Source organism: Amblyomma americanum, chromosome 1 (assembly GCF_052857255.1).
Source record: "Amblyomma americanum isolate KBUSLIRL-KWMA chromosome 1, ASM5285725v1, whole genome shotgun sequence".
NCBI lineage: Eukaryota > Metazoa > Arthropoda > Arachnida > Ixodida > Ixodidae > Amblyomma > Amblyomma americanum.
This window is the reverse complement of record NC_135497.1, coordinates 502,575,900-502,597,932: the sequence shown is the minus strand read 5'-3', so window position 1 is coordinate 502,597,932 and position 22,033 is coordinate 502,575,900. Positions and strand designations below refer to the sequence as shown.

Sequence of the window (22,033 nt, the reverse complement as noted above, 5' to 3'; positions counted from 1 at the left end):
TTTTATATTGCGGTGGGTATTTGCACTGTTTTTTCGTTCGCACTGAAAACCACTGAAACGCGGCTTTATTAATTTGCTTTCTGACGGCCGATGCGACCAGACGTATTTCAATTGATCTTGGCCAGGTCCGAATGCTTCCATTTTTCGAGATTGTTGTAGTTTCTTTTGGTTCTTTATCTCAAAGGTTCCTTTCCTCCTTTGATTCGAGCGCGGCCAAGAGCTGCAAGCATTCAGTCCGATGACCGCCGAGCACGCTTGTGCGTGTTGTCGCCGTCGAGTCATTAAGTTCTTCGTGGGCGCGAGTCAACCGCTAAAACGGTTCCTTTTCGAAGCTTTTCTTTGTCTTCCTGACTGCCGGAGTGTCGTCAGCACATCGTGACAGTTTGCATCAAACTGAAATTTATTAAAAATATCCAAATTTATGTAAATGAGCAACAAATAACTAAAAACTCTCGAATTTCCCCCTTCTAAAACACTAGTTCCGGAGTCCTAAGAAAGCTCCACCTATAACGTTCCCTTAATTGTCAAGACAAGCTCTCATCAGATGTAATCACCATGCGGCGCCTTGTCTGCAGCTTCGCCTTTTGCATTAATGTCTGACTTCCTTTTCCTTTTCTTTTGAGGAAAGGAGACATGAAGTGTATTTGACAAAAGTGTTATTTATTTAGTACAGAACGCTATAGGTCGCTACATCTTGCTATAACGTTGACGCATCTTCCGCTACCTCATTACGTGGTCGACCTTGACCTGACTACATTCTTTGCTGCGGTAGTGCCACTCCCGTAAGCTTCTACGGTCTCGGCGGTGACACATCTTGCTTTACTGCTTTACGTGGTCGACCTCGGCCCCGCTTCACTCTTCCTTGCTGCGGCGTACCCTCTGTTGTGTTTCGCGGTCGTACCTTTGGCGCCGTTCCGTCTGCCCTTAAGCGTGGCCGTCCTCGGTCCCGCTTCAATTCTTCTTTACTGTCCGTTGTGCCCAGCGGCTTGCATGTGTGGCGCCTGAGCCTAGTGACATCCTCGGCGCCAGCCCCGCACCGTGGGCAGTGCAGCGGGTACTGGCGGGAGTGTATGACGTGCTCGTGCCTCCTTGCATGGACGCGTTGCCTGAACCTCTTGCCACACTGGCTGCACTCGTAGGGCTTCTCACCAGTGTGGATCATCAGGTGAACCTTGAGATTGTCCGGCTGGGAGAACCTCTTCTGACACAGATGGCACAGGGACTCTCGCCTGGCAACGTGGGTGCGCTCGTGCCTGAAGACATCAACCCTGCGTACATGTAGGGTAAGGAAAAGGAGAATTAGCACACGACCACGAATTTCTGCTCCCGATTTCTCTGTTGTCTCCTTTAGCATAACATGTACCATGTAATAATAATAATAATATTTGGTTTTTGCGGAAAGGAAATGGCACAGTATCTGTGTCATATATCATTGGACACCTGAACCACGCCATAAGAGAAGGAATAAAGGAGGAAGTGAAAGAAGAAAGGAAAAAAGAGGTGCCGTCGTGGAGGGCTGCGGAGTAATTTTGACTACCTGGGGATCTTATAACGTGCACTGACATCGTACAGCACACGGATGCCTTAGCGTTTGCTGTGCGATGTCAGTGCACGTTATAAGATCCCCAGGTGGTCGAGGTACCGTTTGCGGTACCATACCGTGGTACCAGGAGCCCGCGCACCAATGCACATTCGCATATCGCCCTGACGGCGCCAGATGGCACCAGGTATCCGGCAGCTGCGCGTGCGCATGCAGCATCGGGACTGAGCAGCGCGTGCTCACTGGCAGTGGCGGGCTCCCGTTGATTCGGTAATGGATACAAGGTACGCAGTAGACGAAAGGTGTCTAGTTATGTGTGCACATCTCTTTCATGGTTATGATTTCGCCAACGACGTTCACATCTTCCATGTATATCACTGCTTTTGGTGTCAGGCGCATCTTTGCCTGTTTCTGGTGCAGCTATTCCGCATGCGCGAACGTCTTCTGATGGTGTTTCCTTCCTATGTCCTCCCTAAGAGAACCTCGGTAGACCCGTACTTCAGTTGTATTGTGATTGACTCAGCAGTAATGCTTATCGGGCTTATTGATGAGTGTCAGAGGCACACCTATTCAGTTAAGCTGAGAAAGTACTGAAACTCACATGCGCACTGTCGCACACAATTCTTTAGCGCCCAATAAAGGTCAGCGCTTATGATGGGCTGGCTGGCCACGAGGCGACCAGATTTCGGCCCAGCTGGGCCGTTTCGCACACCGGGAATTCACTCTATTCTGACACCGCAAGAGCGGCTTCAAACTACGAATTTCTAAACAGTGGACACAGCAAATAACTGCCGCGGTTATAACGAACACTGGCGTATTACGAATGAAGGTTACACGACCGTAAAAATCAGTATAAAAGGAATGGCACCGCGTCTCGGACATAACCAACGACTGCGGCCGTGCAACTCGGTTAGCACGAACAAGGAGGCATCTTGAACTCGACCTCGCTATCTAAAACGTCGCGCTTCCCGTGACCTGCGGATGGCGAACAGCGCCACCTAGCCCCGGTGACATCGCTCTGAACAGAAATTAGAGACCCAAAAAGCAACAAAAGGCAGCATTAAAACTACGAAAACTCGCCGGCGAATCACGCGCAGACAGAGTAAGGCATACAACGCTCATAACTGCGCAACGGTGTGCCAGCTGGGCGAAACCTCTAAAGTGCTTGTGAGATTAGGGCGGGGTCGGCAATCAACCAGAGGTAGCCATTACAAAAATTATGAATCAAAGCTTCCTTGATTGATTGATTGAATAGCTGTCATCTGGCATGCCTGGCTTGCCCAGCCGATCACGTGGCAAGTGTCACCAGCCTAATCGGCTCAACACATTCTGCGCTGCCACCGTGAGTAAACAACGCCCAGACAGACAGTGCAGTTGATACGTTCTGCGCGTACTTGGGCAAGCTTCACGGCCGCATGGACCCAAGCATGGCAGACGACTGTGACGCACGAGGTGTTTGCGGCAACGTGTCCTTATTGGGCAGATGACCGGCACGGGTGACTTCGTTAACGTCGACATGACTGAGCAACGAACAATGATGCATTGTAGGCAAAGTACGAGCACTCCTAGACTGCCAATAAGATTATGAACACCACGATGAGGAGGCGTACCTATTTCCACCTGCCTTGAACGCTTACCTTAATTAGTTATGTCGCGTCCCTAAAGCAGTTTGTAGGCGGCAAGGTTCTCAGTGGGGAGCACATGGCCACCGTGGACAACTTGGAAGGCACCTTGATAGGGCTTGCTTTCAAGTATCAGACGCACATAACTCGCAAACTCACTTTCTCAAATATACGTATTGATTTTCTGATTTTGTAATTTCGGTGTAATATTAGAAGTTCACTTACAACGAAAATCGAATACAACGAAGGCAATCCGTGCGATCGTCAGGCTCGTTTGAACTGTAATTGTAAGCTTGCTGGAAAAAGCGGGGAGTGTTTCTTGATGGAAAATGAACACAAAACGCGAACAAGCGCAAAGGGACACTTTCGTGTGCGCTACTGCTACTAGTGATGCTGATGACTACGTTGTGCACTGTTCTTAAATCGTGGCATTCAAGCATTCACTGCATATTTTTAAGGCGACTTCACGATTTGTGGTTTCTTAAAATATTTACGGCTTCAAAAGGTGGCTCGTCAGCAGAAAGGACATCTCTCCAGTTAACTAGTCACGATGGCGTCAAGCAAGAAACGGCACTATAAGACCTACTTGTGAGTGCTCGTGTAGGTGCAGTGCGTGCAGTGGTGGATTCCCTCCGTGCTATGCCAGTGTTTCCGCCGGGTATGCATTTCTAAGTTGTACTGCGTTGTGAAGAGGTCGCCGCACTTCTCACAGGCGAGGAAAAGGCTGTGCAAAGGAACGATATTGACGTCCTCTGAAAAAGAACAAAGCAGTGAGAGGACCTAATGAGCACATGTATAGTGAAGAACTGCCCAGAGAATTCAGTGTTCTTAATGTATACCGTGGCAAAGAGGAAAAGGCCGGCAGTAGCACACTTTTTCGCATCAGTTCCTTTGTATCAATTAGGTACATGGTATTCTCCTTAAGATAGTAATAGAACAGTACATCATTAACCTGAATAGTAAAGATAATAAACTCGCACTAATATCATTTAATCAAAAATTAGAATGGCTGATGCCCCTAACATAAAAAAATTACACCAAGAAAGAGCGCCTAACTTCATAACAACGAAGTTCGATGAATTTTAACAAAAGTTTTGTCATCAATAGGATGACATAAAAGACCTAATAAGAGGATGACTTAGTTTGAAGAAAAACATGGCTTAAAACAGGTAGACCAATCCCAGTTGAAAAAGGACATACATGACCTCGAATTCAGAAGCAGGCAGCTGAAGTTTGAAGTGGATGGAATAAAGGAAGCACAGGATGAGGACCTGACAGCCATTTTAAATAACGTGGCTGATAAAATTCGTGTGCATCACTTGATGGAAAAAGAAATTGCACACTTTTGCCGACACCGAGGCGAACGCGATTAAGTGCCAGGCATCATTGTGCGTATCACGAGGCAAGCGATGAGAGAAAACTGGATTAATAACAAGAAAAACCTCGAGGAAAGCAATCCACCCATTTTCTTGCAAGAAAACTTAACACGCTGCAACAGAGAACTATTCCAAGAAACGAAAGACTGCGCCAAAGATAAAGGCTATAAGTTTATTTGGTATGTCTACGGAAATATTTTCGACGGGAAAAATGAGGGAATGAGTGCATTCATGTCAGGAGAGAGAGCGACTTGGATCAGCTATATCATTTTTGACCTTATCTTTAAGTTTTTTCTTTAAACATAACCAAAATGCAGCCCATGTGTTATTATCTTCCCAGCGACCTGAACCGCACTGCTTCGTGTGTTCCGCCGACATCGCTTAAAGCTGTTCACTTGAATGGACGCGCTGTAAAAAACAAGACAATATGTTTAGAGAAAATATTTCGTGAATTTTAGTTTCCTTTTTCTCCGGTCAGGCTGAGTGAAACATAGAGCACAAATGATTCTGACATTCTTAGGATGACCAACTATACAACTTGCTACTTGAAGCACTCTGGCCTCCATGGGGGTGGAGCATGGTTAATGGTTTATGGGCCTTTAACATCCCAAAGCGACTCAGGCTATGAGAGACGCTGTAGTGAAGGGGTCGGGGAATTTCGACCACCTGGGGTTCTTTAACGTGCACCCATATCGCACAGTAACAAGAGCCTCTAAAATTTCGCCTCCATCAAAATTCAACCGCCGCGGCCGGGATCGAACCCGCATCTTTCGGACAAGCAGCCGAGCGTCATAACCACTCAGCCACCGCGGTGGCCCGAGGATGGAGTAGCCTTAGTGGTATCCAATGACATTGAATGCGACAAGCTGGACTACTACAGATGATGTCTACTTACTGTTGATCCTAAGGTCCTATCTTTCTGTACCGACCGGTTTGTGATTTCAGTTTGCTATCGTCCTCCGAAGGGAAATGTGGTTAAGTTTTCAGAACTTACGACTGCTTTTTTCCTTTATAACAGATGGCAAATACACTCTAATAGCTGGAGGGGATTTTAATATTGATATGTTGAGGGGCAATTCTTTGGTTAAAAACTTTAACACTGTCTTGACTTCGAACGGCTTCATTAACCTTGACCATTTGTTCGATTTGGTGCTAACTATAATCCATAACAGCGCGACAGATGGGACAGGCGGGAAAGCGCTCTGTGTTGTGTCCTCTCTTCTCTGTCCCGTCTGTCGTGCTGTTATGGACTTTCATTAACCTTGTACCCACTCCAATCAGGATTACACAAGAAACCGAGTCTCTTCTCGACTTGCTCATTACGAACTCCTCCCAACCAATAGCTGACTCAGGCGTAATATCATGTGCACTCAGTGACCATCTTCCAGTGTTTGTATGAATGTATTGGACTGTACCGGTAAAGTAACGAAAGAAGAAACTATGTATCAATATATAATTAATGCTACGCGCAGTTTATTTCATAGTTCACTGCCACAAGTTAAGTAGAATAGCACCACCGCACCAGTGACATAAATGAGGGTTACAATGAGTTTCTCCAACTATTTACGCAACTATACCAATCATGCATCCACTTAAAAGTGCGTGGAAAGAACAGCAAAACTCGCAAACCCTGGATAACGTCTGAGTTACACCATGAAAATAAATTGAAAGAAAAGTGCTACGGGATCTCTTTAAACACACCGTGAGCAGATGACTTAAGTAAGTTTAAGAAATACATGGATAGGTTTACAAAAAAGCCACGTCTGGCATGCACAGAATACTACACGACATTTCTCGAAGTTAAAAATGGTTGCCAACATTTGCTGTGGTCCATAATAAATTGCTTAGTAAGGCGCGAGCAACCGCATCCTGCACCATAGACATTAAGCCTTAATGATAAAGACATATCTGGAAAACAGCTAGGAGATGCCTTTAACAACTTTTTAGAACCCTTTCTCATACAAATCCATCACATTACTCCACTAGCTACATTAGTTCCTACAATATTAATACAAAATTTTTGAGCCCGGTTACGGCAGAAGGCTTTATATCAGTCATACAGAACCTTAATAACAGCCGTGCCTGTGACATTAATGGCATTCAAGTCAGGCCTGCGAAGCATGTTGTAGCAGTTATTGTCGCTGTTCTTGCGAATATATTTAATTTATGTTTTAGTACCGATATATTTCCTGACAGAATGCAAATAGCCAAAGCAGCAGTTCTGTATAAGAAAAGTGACCGTAAAGATTTAGGAAATTATAGACACGTATCTATACTCCCTATCTTTTCGAAGGCTCTGGAAAAAGTCCTACACACAAGTTGTCTCATTTCATTTACAAGCATAACCTTTTGTCACCAATCAACTTAGATTTTGTAAAAATCATTAAAAAAAATTATAGGTACTCGAGCAAAATGAAAATATACTAACACTGTTTTAAAGGAAGGCCTTTGTTATTGCTGTCTTAGTAGACTTTTTGAAGGCATCTAATCTAGTGAACCACTGTAAACACCTCAAAGACTTAGCTTGTTATGCGTTTCGAGGACAGACCCAGATGCTTCTGAAATCCTGTCTATTGCACAGTGAACAAGCTGGATGTATAGGCAACATGAAATCTTAACCAAAACGTATTAATTCTGGTGTCCCACAAGGCCATATATTAGGACCATTTCTCTTTAATAAGCATCTAAACCATACCTCTACATTAACTCCGCTGCTAAATTTTTTATCTACGCTGATGACACAAGCATCTTATTTTGCTGGAAATGTTCTTGATCTCCTTATTCAGGAATGGAATTACACGATGATTGAATTACAAAAATGTTCTGAATCCAAATGTATCCGTATTAACGATAAGAAAACACAAGCTGTCATTTTTTGCCCCAAAAATATAGTGCTTCCTTCCTCCATCGAGATTAAACTAAGGTCGAAGTGCGTAGATTTGGTTAAAAAAATTCTAATGTCTAGGAGTAGTTTTTTTTTTCCAACATGACTTAAAGTCACCACGTGGACCATATAGCAACGAAGCTGGCTCAACTAACCGGGGTCATAAGTCGGCTGAGATATGTCATTCCAAGAAAAATAAAGCTACTCCTCTATAATTCCAATTTCAACTCCTATTTAAACTACTGCTGCTTCGTGTGGGGAACATCTACGAATAGCTGTCTTCAACATGTCTATATTCTACAGAAAAAGTTCCTTCGCCTTATTTGCAATGTCCCCTGGGACTCGCCAAGCGCTGATCTCTTTGTACAATGCAGCGTAGTAAAAATTCAGAACATGTATATATATCGTCTAGATATTTTGTTTAAACTTGAAATACATAGGACTGTAAACTACATACGTAATCTTGCTGAATAACACGCCCGAGATGTCAGCTACACGACACGTTATGCGGAGCCTTGGGTAGTGCCGACCCTTCGAATAAATTCAGGTACAGAACGCTTGCAATTCACTCTTCCTTCCCTGTTAAATACATACGAATATAAAAATTTTGACCTCTTTAGTTCGTCAAAAAAATCTTTGGCTGCTATGTATGCCGACATGTAGAATATGTTTATCCTGTTTCTTTGGTATTGATCTGCGTATATAAAGTGTTAATGTCGACTCAATATTGTATGCTGCTGTTTTAATTTATTTTAGTTTCTGTATTGTATACTTCTTAATACCTTGACCAATTGCATTTGTTTTATAAGTTTTGCAATGAAGTCGCTGCCAAGCAGAAGGGGCTCCGGCTTTTCTGCGCCCGAGCTGTGTGTACCTTTTCAAGGCAGAAATGATTTTGATGTGATTTGGTTTATTAAATAATTTGCTGTTCGTGATATAAAGCAAGCGCAATGGTCCTGACACGCACAGATCCGTCACTTGGTAGTAATAACATTAAATATGAAAAAGGAGTGCCTTTTATAGGAGCGCTATCGACCAGTTTTGCATCAGTACTCATGCATCAAATGAAGAGCTCTCTTACAATCCCGGGGTCCTCTTTATGCACTAAAGAAAGGTACATAAAAATCAAGCACCCGTGCCCTTTTATCCACAGTGTAATCTCCCTGCGATTCACTCAGGCAATGTGTCACTATTCCTTCACCTTTCGCCCAGATGCCCTCGCACAGGAAGGTCTGCAGTCCCTGCTGACATTCAGTGTTCATAATTAGGCATAATCGAATTAGCTCGCACTTGAAGAGAGAACGGACGAAGGTAGTGAAGAGGAAGTTCATTAACGAGTTAGCAGTAAGAGGGAAAATATAGAAATTAAGGATATCGCTGCCTAACCGATATTAAGCTTTAACTGATGAAGACGATCTTAATGTACATTCAATAAACGATAATCTGACAGCTGTCATTACAGAGTACGCAGTAGATGTAGGCGGTAGGAAGGTTCGACAGGATACCGGCAAGCTATCTCAGGAGACGAAAGATCTGATTAAGAAACGCGAAACCACGACGGGGCCTAACCATACAGACAGAATAGAGGAAGCAGAGCCATTGAAGTTAAGAAACAAGTGCAAGGTAGCCGGCATAGCTTATTTTATTATGGAGACAATCGCGCATGCTCCAAAGAACAGAAGAAGCCTAAAAGCGGTGAAGAGGAAACTAGGCATGGGTATAAACCAGATGTAAGCATTAAGAGAAAAGGAGGGCAATGACATTAAGAATATTCAAAAGATAGTTGAAGTTGAAGTAGCCGAAGAGTTGTCTACAAATCTATGCAGTAGCCATAGTAACCAGAACGTCAATGAGAGAGGCAGTAGGCTGCACCAATGCATCATCGCGCCAGTAACAAAAGAGGAAGTAAACAAAGCCTTAGGAGCAATGTTAAGGGGAAAAGCACCTGGGGAGGATCAGGTAACAGCAGATCTGTTGAAGGACGGAGAGGAGATGGTACTAGAAAAGCTAGCCACCCTGTATACGCAATGCCTTCTGACTTCGACCGTAATAGAAGCTTGGAAGAAGGCTAAAATCTTAATTCATAAGAAAGGAAATGTCAAGGACATAAAAAGTTGCAGGCCGATCAGATTACTCTCCGTTGTCTGCATTATATTTACTAAAGTAATCGCTAATAGAGCCAGGGCAACATTAGATTTCGATCAACCAAATGATAAGGCAGGCTTTAATAAAGAATACTCTACAATAGAACATATTAACACTATCAATGAGGTGAAAGAAAAATGTGCAGAATACAAGCCCCTATACGTAGCCTTCATTGATTACGAGAAAGCATTTGACTCAGTAGAAATGTCAGCAGTCATACTAGCATTGCAGAATCACGGTGAAAAAGAGCATTACGCCAAAATACTGGAGGATATAAATAGGAAAATGGCATTCCTCTGGGACAGTGTGTATGAATCCATCTTTGGGTCAGCACGAACTTTGGGACACAACAACGTAGACAGACACATTGAAACATGAAACACCATAGCTGCCATAGCCCTCCTAAAGCCAGCAAGAATATTCCAATTAGGAAGGGCGCCAGGCAAGGAGACATGATCTCGCCAAAGCTATTCCCCACCTGTTTGCAGGAGGTATTCCAAGGCAGGTATTGGGAACTGTTGGCGATAAGAGTTCATGGAAAATACATAATCTGCCATTCGCTGATGACCTTGCCTTGCTGAGTCACCCCAGAGGTGAACTGCAAATCATGGTCAATGAGTTAGACAGGCTGAGCAGAATAGTAGGTCTAGAAGTTAACATGCAGAAAACCAAATTAATGCCCAAAAGCATACTAGCCTAGCAGGGGAACAGCTGTTCACAATTGGCAGCGAGAGGCACGATGTGGTAAAAGTATATGTCCACATAGGGCAGGTAGTGACAGCTGATCCGGATCATGAGAGGGAAATAACTAGAAGGATATGAATGCGGTGGAGCGCATATGGCAGGTTCTCTCATATCGTGAATGGCAGATTACCAATATACCTGAAGAAGAACGTGCATAACAGCTGTATGTTACTGGTACTCACATACGTGGCACAAACACGGAGGCTAACGAAACAGGTTCAGCTTAAGTAAAGGACAACCCAGCGAGCCATGGAAAGGAAAATGATACGTGTAACGTTGAGAGACCGGAAGCAGACCGGAAGATGTTGAGAGACCAGAGTGGGTGAGAGAGCAAACGCGCGTTAATGACATCCTAGTCGGAATAAAGAGGAAGAACTGGGCTTGCCCAAGGCAAGTAATGTGAAGGCGAGATAACTGCCGGTCCCTAAATGTAACGAAGTGGATTCCAAGAGAACGCAAGCGTAGCAGTGGATGGCCGAAGGTTTTGTGGGCTGGTGCAATTAAGAACTTTGCATGCATAGGGCAAGCACAGTTGGCAAAGGATAGGGATAATTGGAGAGACATGGAAGAGGGCTTTGCCCTGCAGTGGGCGTAGTAAGGACGGTGATGGTGATGATGAATCAGGCATGTTCGTAGCTTGCATACACTATCAACCGATTATAATCTACCAGCTAATTAAGCAGTGCAGGATAAGCTTCTGCTCACGTTCTTTCAACGCCCCTCGTCCTCTTGGGTTCCCCAGCAAACTTTCGGTGAACGACGTTGAATATCCAACTAGCAGTTCTTCGCCGGGGCCGACGTTCCTTAGAGTGCGGTAGTAGATGTCTCCGTTGAAGAGCAAGGCCACGAGGTTTTGTCTGCGCTTGCTGGGCGAGTAGTTCACATTGTTCATCCAGTGGTTGTGCTCTTGTTGGCGGCCGTCTACCACGAAGAACTCTGCACATCGGCGAACCTGCGCAACACAATGGTTGGACCGTCTGAACGCTAGAGTCAAATTTTTTCACTACCGTACTCACGTGAAACAACAGATGCAAAAAAATGTGGCGTAAATTTTTGAAGTGTCCGGAAACGAGCCAATATATGTTGTTCTAATCTGATTCTTCTACCACATGGGGATTTCGAAGGGCCTCTAACCGACCAGTCCCTCCGCTCCAAGGCCACTGAGCGCTGTTACAAGGACGGTTTCTGTGGCCATCGATACATGGTAAGCCTACCGTCTACCCTGTTACTGTTACTGAAGTACCAGAAGCCCGCCCACAGCCTGCGAGTACGCGCTGATTGGCTCGGATGCTACAGGCACGTACACAGCCTGCCGGGTACCTGTCGCCATCTGGCGCCATTAGGGTGATTTCGCATGTGTATTGGATGCTTGCCGGCGCTCAGTACGAGTCAACGGAGCAGCATAGAACTGCGATTTGGAGGGCCTCCCATCGGTGCCCGTAGTTAGTCTCGGATGCGATCGCTCGCAGTAACCTGTAGGAAAATAAAACCAGGCCAGTATCGTTTTTGAAATAGTGAACTAAAGAATATAGTACCTATTTTGATGATGATGATGGAAGTTCTTTTATGGCCCCTAGGCTTCTGAGGCTAATGAGCGCCACACAACAAGGTATGTTGGTCTGCTGACCTGTTATTTTGCGTACAAAAAAGGACAGCCCGGGCTACCAAATACTGCGGCGTGCATAGTGCCAGTACAGCGATATAAACCAACCAGCTTCCTTAAGATTGCATGAATACTGCATTAGGCTTGTCCAAGATAATGCAATTCATTTCAAGAGTAATTTGTATTCCTCTAACGAATAAATATTTTCTATTTAACCTTTTAGCTTAGCCTTCAGCTTACGCTAAAGCTTCCAGCTTGGCCTGTGACTGCGACTCTTGTAGGAAAATAATAAGGCCCCTAATAATGGATCTGGTCACTCAGCGAGATGACGCATGGTTTTGTCTCATGTTTTGCGTGCCGAAGAAGTTTGGCGAAATGGCGAGGCTCTTACAACCAAAGGTGAGTCTCGTTACACTTTTTTTCTATTCTTCTTTTAACATTATAATAACGCGGCCTCTCAGTGCAGCCGCAGTTTTATAGAATGTCTTTGGAAAGTGCGCATGTTCATTGAATCCTCGATATGCGCTTTGCAACTGCAATCATCTGCTGCAATCATTCGCTCTCACACAACAATGGCACGTATTCCAGCATAAAACTTCCCTGCGAAAAACTCACCTCTAATGCACTGAAAGTATGGGAGAGAGTAATAACGCGAGCAGCGTAGTGCAATTACAGCCCAGCTGTTTCGACCTTTGTCTTTTAACAGGCCTTACAACCCCAGTCTCAATGTTCTACGCACTAGCCAGACAAGCTTACCGGCCAGGTGCAGCCGCCATTTTCGATGCCGTCCACCTTTACTCTGTGATACGGACCGAAGTGCAGTCCCTTGGGCAGCGCCTTCAACGTGAACACTCCCCCTGGGACACCCGTGATTGTGGACTTGCCCGAGGTCAGGAACTCGAATATGCTCATACCGACGAAACTGGCGTCTTCCGAATTCACCTGCGTATATTATTCAGCCGTGTTCACCAGGTGCTGCACTGCATACTGGGCGTTCGCATATGCAGTAAATTTGGTGCACTGGCAGTTAGTGGTAGGATTGCAGTGTTTGCGCCGTAATAACGGTCGTCATCCCGGCGCGTGTTTGTGATTTAGTAACCGGCAGCCCGTCCCCCTACACCTGAAAGAAACATGCGCGAGAAAATGACTTGACTCGTGCAGCAAGCCAGAAGAGTAATGTAGGCGTTTGTGAAGTGTAAAGCAGATAGAAGCGGCTGAAGCTTGTGCCCACCAAAGCGCTCGAAACCGTGTATACGCCTTGGTAAATAAGTAATATATAACGCATAATTAGGCCGACACTATGCGTTGGCGGATGATTTGGCATGCACATGAGAATTATTTTTGGACTGAGTATTGCTTTCAAGCAGGTATGGCCATATTTTTGAAATATACTCGGCTTTATCTTTTTTTCAAGATTAATTCAATTTGCAACATGGATTTCACGAAAAAGAGATCAAATGTAGTCAAGCCTCCTTACAGCGAAACTGCTTATAACGAAATAACGAACATAACGAAGTAAAAACTATTCCCGTTGGAAGTTCGGTCAACACGGGCTATAACAAGTAAACCACCGAACACCTTCAACTTCGTTATAACTAGGTTCTTTTTGGGCCGCTAAATGTGCCGCACGGCATAAAACGTGTTGTCAATACCGAACGTTAATACGTTAAGACGTTGCAGAAACGCATGAAGTCCGGCTATATGTAAAATTCACATAATCTAAGGCGTAAAAGTTTTTCGCTATCCACAGGTGGAAATCGGAGTCATTGATTGAGGACAGTCCTGCGTCTTGAAGAACGCGAGCGCGCACCAGAGAAGTTCCTGGTCATGTCCACAAAAGGTGGTGGACAGTGGTGTCAGAAACGGGTGCGTCGCAGTGAGGGCATTTTTCCGGCGCATGAATCTTTTCACTTTGCCACTGGTGCCGAACTGCGAGCGTAAGGGCCACTCCGACGCGCCCCCGCCTCAGAGAGACCTCCTCTATCCGTTCAAGGTTGGGAGGAAAGGGTTGGGTGCACGGGGGAATAAGAGCACGTGTATGCCGCCTGAGGGAGGCTGAAGTTGTTAATGAAGTTGTTCAGTTGTCAGAAGTAGATCTGGTGGCAAAGAGGCAGAGGGAGCTTGCGCAGCGTCCGTTAAACGAGATATCATATCAGGTGCGATGCTATCGACATCTGTGTGTGTTTTAACACAGCGTTTGAGTATAGGGAACGGGTAAGACGTGCAAGCAGCATGTATGGCCTGGGAAACCCGAATGGTACCACGGACTTTCTTTAGGTGCTTCAGAGATTTTTGGAAATGAGTAAATAGGTGCACCTGGTTAAGAAGAGGGTCGTCAGGTAAAGCTGCTATGGCATTTAAAATCGCTTCAACCTCCAAGGAAAGAGATTATGAATTGTCAGTACAGTAGGTCTGATGGCTGTAGAGTTGAGGGTGTGTCGGGCTTATAAAAGCAGTTGATACCCCGTTGGGGCTATGGGGGCATCAATGTAAAGGATGCAGGGGACAGGTTGCATAGAAAAAGCTGTTGGTAACGGCGGAGAATAGAACTCCGGCTTATTATGACGAGCTGGCTTGTTTGGTGTAATGTGACATTAGTCGCATAGAGGTGGTTGAGGCTCGAAAATTGGACGAAGAGAAACTTTCCGGGCTCTATCAGTTTGTCGCTCGGTAATTAAATCTTCCAGTGTGTTGAGCTGCGGATACTCCTGTATCAGACAAATAGGAGCTGCTCGGGGTAGGTCAGTAACGACTCGCATGGCTTCGTGGTTGAGTGCTTCAACTGTAGGCCACTGTCGTTTTGTAAGTAGTTGAAACTCAGCCTGGTATAGGAGCCGAGGTTGAAAGACAGCGCGAACAAGTCGACAAGCTGTATCTGAGCAGGCACCTCCAGAGCGATTGGCTATTCTCCGGATGAGGCCAAGTGTGTTTATAGCACTCTTGCGCATAGCTGACAACCAAGCCGTTCCATTGGCTGAAGCATGAACGTGCAGGCCCAAAACATTGGTATGTTCCACTTCAGGAAGTGGTGCATTGTCAATAGTGAGCACGAACGAACGAAGCAGCTTTAAAAATATGGCGGCCAGCTTTATCGCCCACATGAACGTGACAGGATTTGGAGAGGTTGAGGGAGAGGCCAGTATTGGAAAGAAAGTTGTGTAGAAGATTGAGGGCATTTTTGCAGGAAGTCTTGCTGCACCTGAGCTGAGCGGTTTGTGGACCAGAGAGTGATGTCGTCTGCATATGCTAGAACTTGACATTAGTAAGGGTGGAAAGACTGTGTACAGAGGAATGAATTCGATGTTAAATAGAATTGAAGCTAAACCTGAGTCTTAAGAAAAACTCTTCCTAGAGTGAGGAAAGGAGGCAGCGGCGGTCGCGACAGCCATCTCGCGATTCTCACCGCATAAATGTTGCCGAAAGGAAACATTTCCCTGCGATTGTCAGTGCTGAATTCAGTGCAAGCAAGCACAGTGAGGAGGAACCCGCAGTAAAACATTATCGAATTCTGCGAGGAGACCTATATTAAGTTATTGCATTGACAGTCGTGCCAGTTAGAATAGGGAAAATATTGAAATTGTGGGGACGCTTAAGCCACATTTAAAGCTTTAAAGCCAAAGCTTATACTTGAAGCTCTTCACGTGTTTGCGTCAGTTTCTTTGAAATTCTCAGCTCATCAACCGCCATATTCGAACTGCTAGCTGCAGCAGCAGTGCTCAACGCATGGTGGGTGTGCTGCGACAACGTCATAAAGTCTCGTGACCTCTATCAGCCTATCAATGAATTTCATTACATCGATGGTAGATTGTACTACTTACGTAAACAATAATGTTCTCATATTTATATTTGGCCGCTTATACGATTCAATTAACGAATGCCGCCATCTGCCGTACGATGCCAGTGCGTTACTGCTTGGTTAGTTCATTCTGGGCCGCTATTGCGCACTTCAGATATAGAGAGCGCCTGTAAAAGCTCTCCAAGAAACTTGTTATTAACATCCTTGTTTCCTTTACTTACCTCGCTCTTCACGTCGGCCAACATTGTGCCGCTGGTGGAGTCAGCACGCGCGACCATTCCGCTTCCATCGAAAGCTGGAAGAGAGGATTTGAGGCATGTTTTTAGATGGTTAAAGACTGCAAGCGTAGCAGTTTCGTTGGTAAATGACTTATCGTGGCAGTAGAAAGGCCTGATCTCTCCAAAAAATAAATACTGTTGAAATCACACTATTGCATTACTGAAGGGGCGGCAAATGAATATACAGCTCGAAAATCCTGAAATTCACTACAGACAGCGAAATTTTACAGGATGCGGGACTGAGGAGAACAATAATTTGGTGAAGGCGCGTGACCAAAACACAAGACTGAAGTTGTAGGGAACGTATATACTGTCGGCCTCGGCAGTTTTAGGCATGCATGTTCTCGGAAAAAATAAAAAAAAAATTTCCTTTTGCGCCGCCTCACTACCCAGCCACCCAGTATTAGCCAATGACTCATGATTGTTTCCACGCACCTTCAGACATTTAACGCGATCAGCGTACGTCGCTAGATCCAATAAAATTTTTCCCGCATAGCCGCAACCCGTAACCTTTTGCCTTTTGTGGCCGATAGTACTTGCTCCATCAGCTCATACGAGCCGAATGAGCGGCAAGGCGTGCTACAAATATAATTTTTTTTTCGAACAGATGCATCCTGTAAATGTCTGTCGCCGATATCACAGTGTTTTAACGACGTACCAGAGCTATTCTTCACACTAAAAGCCACCTTCCGTCGCTTCTCCGAGAAAAGCGAGCATCCCTACCCCGACTCCGCCCACACTACTGAAGTCTGTGTCATAGAGGCACCGGCAAGGAACGTCGGTCACATGATGTGCGGTCGCCGCTACATGGGGAAGGGAATCCTTCTGACGTGAATACGTCACAGTGAATACGTCACAGAGGACACCCTGCATTCGTTTCCACAGAACTAGCGTGAGCGCAATGAAAGAACACTGCTTCCCAATTACGTATTAAGGATTGGCGAGGCCAGCACATAGAGGTCTTTGCAAATTGTTTTGTCTATTTACTGCGGTATCAATAACTCAAAGCACTCATCCATGCAGGCCTCTGTATTACTCTCATGTCAATCGCCAGTCGTAAACTTACGTGTTTCGTCACGATGCTCTTCCCGTGAGGCCGGCTCTTCAGGCTGATCCGGACCGTCGCTTCCAAGAGCCTCCCAGTGGTCCAGAAGCATATATTCGGGCGCCGGCGGGCATTCACTCTGACTAACCTGCGGTCGGATGACCTGCGGATAGATTGATTGTAATAGTGGAGTCTTACTTTGTATGGAAACAAAATGCGATCATAAACGGTTTTTCACTCAAAAATGCTTTGGTTTTAAATTTCTCGGTTTATTACTATTGTTTTATTAAAACTGTCTTCGAAAAAAAATGCTAAGTACGGCGTTTCTGTTTCAACACGGTGCCAAATATTAGAAAACTACTCGAAAACATAGAGCGCAGTAAGTTCGTTTGGAAGCATTTTGGACATGTACTACTTGATTCGCTCAGCGAATCGAATACAAGTGCATCCGATCAGCTATCTAAAGATTTCGAATATTCGCCCCCTCTACTGATCAGAAATGTTCGATGCACTGAGGCCGCACTAAGCAATGCTAATTGCAGCAAACAACTACAGGGTAAACTTAAAAATAATGGGGAAATTTTAGATAATAACGCCAGTTGTTATTTTATCGCGCTCATTTTATGACGTGCGCCAACGTAGACAGCATGACCGTTTATAAGCAGTCACTGTATCTCACGAAACTGTTTTTTTCTATCATTATTTTTCCCATCAACATCCGGTAGTGAGCGTAGTCTCTTCAGGCGTCCTCAGTATCGATCGGCACATTTATGCGTGCACGAGTTTTCCGTTCCGCACAAATACGCAGGCCGGAACTCCGAATAGCCTGAAAAAAGTACCTGCCACACCGATCATATTGACAGTCGAAAAGAAGGTAAGGCATTGAATGCTAGCGCACAGAATCTGCAGGTGCAGCAGCAAACACTTAGCGATGAATATGCCGCAGCGACGCATTCGTTACGGTGGCAGAAGGCTGACCAGAGATAACGGGATCGTGTCATGCAGCGTGTCATCAGCGCCTTAAGGAAGCTCGTGAAGTGCACAACGCCCATCCGCCAAAATTTTGGTGCAGCATATTGAAGCCTGATTGTTCAACATTATTCCAGAAGTTCAAACTGGATATCTTCAGATCCGATGGTATTTGTATCACCCACACGATTTCTTAAGCGTGCCCCGGTTGGCTCAGTGGTTATTGCGCTCGGCTGCTGACCCGATAGACGCGGGTTTGATCACGGCCGCGGCGGTTGAATTTTGATGGAGGCGAAATTTAGAGGCCCGTGTACTGTGTGATATAAGTGCATGTTAAAGAACCCCAGGCGGTCCTAATTTCCGGAGCTCTCCACTACGGCGTCATATAGCCTTAGTCTCTCCTGGACCTTAAACTCCAATAGGAAGAGAATAAAACCAACTATATTAAGCACTAAACACCAGCTCAGGCCATCAGGTTTGACTATGCAATGCAGATCAAGGAAAAAGAGAGTGTGAAGACCGAAAGTTGTACTCACCTCAACGGGCTCGACAACCATAGGTTCCTCGTCTCCAGTAGAGACACCTTGGACAAAATGCATGAGGACATGAATAAGGTGAGGCGAAAAGCAGAGACGCATATTCTGAATGCGAGATGCTCACACGAAGCTGCTTTGCACAAAACACACCCGTGCATTTATCAGCTCTGTCGACAAAATTCGGTGCATCGTGTTCCAGACGCCTGAAGCGTACCATCTTTTATGGGGTTCAGGTCGTTGGAAGTTTACGGAGCCTGATCTGTCGTTCCTACATCGCGGAAGTTAGGGCGGGATTTGCCAGTTGCCTAACTGTGCCTTCCTGGGGCAATCTTTTTTGCCATAATATTAGAAGCCTATTCGGAAACAAAAATGCGTCGTCGGTCTTAAAGTTCGTGTCTGGCTGGAGGAAAGTGATGTCACCGGGCGAGGTATTGGCATTGGCTGGAGAAGAGTGACGTCACAACAAAAAAGTATGGTGGAGCTGCCATAAAAAAACGTAAACCAATAAGCTCCTGCCTGTGCCTCTAAGTATAACAGGCTTACCCCAATCGTAATATAAATGAAAAGGCCTGAATGCAATGTTGTACTTTTGCCACCCGTAGGTGGAAAAATAAAAAAAAGGGGTAATGCTACTAAGCGACCCACAGCCGGGGGAGCGGGCCCGGGGAGACTCCCTTGATCTCCCCTGGGACGTAGCGGAGGGGGTGGGACATAGGTTGTGGGAATGGGACTGAGGGAAGTGTTATGGGTAATGTAATGGGAATGGGGACAGCGAGATATTGACCCTCATTTTATCATCGCTGGACTTCTGTCTGGCCAGGACAGGGAGGGCGTCGATGTTGTCCAATGGTGCGGCTCCACTCACGGGATGCCCGACCACCCAACGACGCAATAGCTCCGACTCGGAGACAGGAAATCCTAACCCAGGGCAGCTGCCTCGGGCTCCTCCAGGACTTTCAGGGGTCCGGTTCGGACTTGCGAATCGCTGCCCAGCTACTAACCGTCAAGTGTTTTTTTTCGCGGTTTTTCAGACTCCGGAAGTATGTGTGGTAAATCCAGCCAATGGAATAAGACTCCCGGGGACCCACGTGTGCTTCCAACCAACCAACCTTGCACTTATCTCCTCCCCTGGCTGACGTCACAACACTGGAAATTACGCCGCTGCCGGTGAAGGCATCATTATCATCCTTCCAACGCTGTCGCATTGCCAGCACTATGTGATTAGCGGTCGCTGTGATATATTTATCTATATATTGCTGCAGACATCTTAACCGCATCCAGGAAAGAAGAGCACCGAAAAGAAAGTTTGTTTACATCTGTCTTCACAGAAAGCGCCTAAATAACGGTGAAAAGACCTGCTTACGCAATATAAAGCAAAAGGCGACGTTAAAACAGGCAAAAAATAAAATATAAATATTCCCTTGAGTTGATATTCTGAAGAATGTTCTCATCACTCAAACCTTAGAACGAAATTATTCTACTCCATATGCCTTCATAAAAAATAGCAAAATTAATTACTTTATTGGGCAAAATACGAAGCTTTGCTGTAATTGAGCTTATTGCGAGCGCTGTGCGTTAGTAAAAACTGAATTACGCGAGCGGGGGACCTAGGTATTTTGCCATTTATTACCAGATAGCGGGCCACCTTTGCGTAAAACACTAATAGGCTTGATTTTGTTTTTTCCATTCGTAAAACTGGGCATCCAGTTCATTTGTGACTATAAACCTTACAGCGTGCCACTGTACATTGTCCAGCTGTTCCCATCTTCTGTGAAGATCCAAATCATATAGCACCAGAATTAAGCGCGTCAAGATTCTCGGAACTTTTTCTTAGGGCGTGAGGCGCTCCTTTTCGGTTGAAGTAAAGACTGACTTGATCTGATACGATTCGGTTTAATAGCAGCGTATAAAATTTTTGGGCGTGTGATGGCAAAGGACGTCGTTCGCCAACACCTTCCGTCCGTACCAGCTTCGCTTTATGCAACAGAGGTCTGCACGGAACTACGTCTCAGAGATAACCAAAACAAAACGCGATAACCCTTCACCTCTTTGTTCTTCATTACGCTGTCGCCTCATAACTACTGTCATGGAGTTGGCATGCCAGAGCGGACGCATATGCGGATGTCATTAGACAAAATACTCTCCATAAATTCGAAATGTTTACTGGGCGAACTCGCGCTGGCAAATACAACTCTGTTACGGTGAAGCGCAGCAGGTGTGCTCGGAGGTCGACGGAGGTGAGAATAATCACCGCTCTAGGCCGCGCTAAAATTAAAAAGGCTATGACGAGTCTTCGAGATATGGTCCCTGAAATGTTAGAAAAAATTTACAACATAATGAAAACGCCTTCAGTTTTTTCAGGCGAACCTGGTCAAGTCTCGTGTAACAAAAAAATGTCAAGACTGCGTGCTTGGGGGCAGTGAACACGGAGCATGAAAAATCACAGGTTTTCAATCGTGCTCGCAATGCATTGACCACCTGTCAATCGTGCTCGCACTGCGTGCTAGAAATTCGATGCTATTCAACTACCCCAAAAGCCGAACGATGCTTCCACTGCACGCCTGATTTTACAAGTGCTACAATGATGATACAGCTTTCGACCAATCAGTCGTGCGTTAAGGCAGCTAAGGTTGTAGCAGCGATGAGAAATTTTAATTAACATGTGTTAACTATTGAAACGAGTACAAACTTACCTTTCTTTTCCTTTAATGATCCATCTTTTTTGACGTTGCCGTAGCACTTCTTGATGTCATCCGGTAGTTTATGCCATGTGTCTTCCGAGAAGTATACAGGCTTCAAGCAATGGTATTCTTCGGTCTCCATATCTTCTAACAGAATGAAGAGAAAAGGTGGAACATTGATAAATGTCGCACACAAGATTATTTCCTAAACAAAAAGGGTTCAGCTTAAGTTAAGGACAATGCAGCAAGCCATGGAAAGAATAATGATAGGTGTAACGGTAAGAGACTGGAAGGGGGCAGAAAGGATGAGGGAACAAAGGCGGGTTGATGACTTTCTAGTCGAAATCAATAGGAAGAACTGGGCTTAGGCAGGGCATGCGATACGAAGCCAAGATAAGCGCTGGTCATTAAGGGTATCGGAGTGGATACCAAAAGAAGGCAAGTGCAGTGGAGATGGCAGAAATTTAGCTGGGCGGATGAGATTAAGAAGTTTGCCGGGATACTGTGGTCGCAGCTGGCACAAGAGTGTTAATTGGAGAGACGTGGGCGAGGCCTTTACTCTGCATTGTTCGTGGTCAGGCTGATGATGATGATGAGGTGCAAAGATGCGTTCAGAGAATATTGGCGGAATTAAGATGGAAAGACTGCATTTCTTTTGCAACTGATTGGCGAAGGAACTGCATCGCAAATGGCTCGGCTATTTCCCAATGCAGCTATCGAGCGTCTCATAGATAGACTGCATTGTAATCACTACACGCTTATCCCTACAATCCGGAGTCGCTAAGGCGACTGCCCTCACCTTCCTGCTCGCGCG

General features: G+C 45.4%; 1 protein-coding gene across 1 annotated transcript; it reads right to left on the bottom strand.

The window, feature by feature from the left end:
* Positions 1–790: 790 nt before the first annotated feature.
* Positions 791–21,354, bottom strand: LOC144128036 (PR domain zinc finger protein 5-like). Its single transcript, XM_077661088.1, has 8 exons — positions 21,232–21,354; positions 18,539–18,585; positions 17,055–17,196; positions 15,932–16,005; positions 12,671–12,856; positions 11,017–11,263; positions 3,749–3,914; positions 791–1,268 (listed from the first exon to the last, which is right to left on the bottom strand). The coding sequence occupies exons 2-8, from the start codon at positions 18,557–18,559 to the stop codon at positions 791–793; spliced, it is 1,314 nt and encodes a 437-aa protein (XP_077517214.1). The 5' UTR covers positions 18,560–18,585; positions 21,232–21,354.
* Between the last annotated feature and the right edge of the window lie 679 nt (positions 21,355–22,033).

Excerpts from the sequence above, each read along its gene's own strand:
- LOC144128036 (XM_077661088.1), bottom strand. The coding sequence starts at position 18,559 with ATGGTTGTCGAGCCCGTTGAG. Across the intron at positions 17,197-18,538 it reads TGGTTGTCGAGCCCGTTGAG|GTCATCCGACCGCAGGTTAG; the intron begins GTGAGTACAACT and ends ATCTATCCGCAG. Across the intron at positions 16,006-17,054 it reads AGAGCATCGTGACGAAACAC|CTTTCGATGGAAGCGGAATG; the intron begins GTAAGTTTACGA and ends CCTCTCTTCCAG.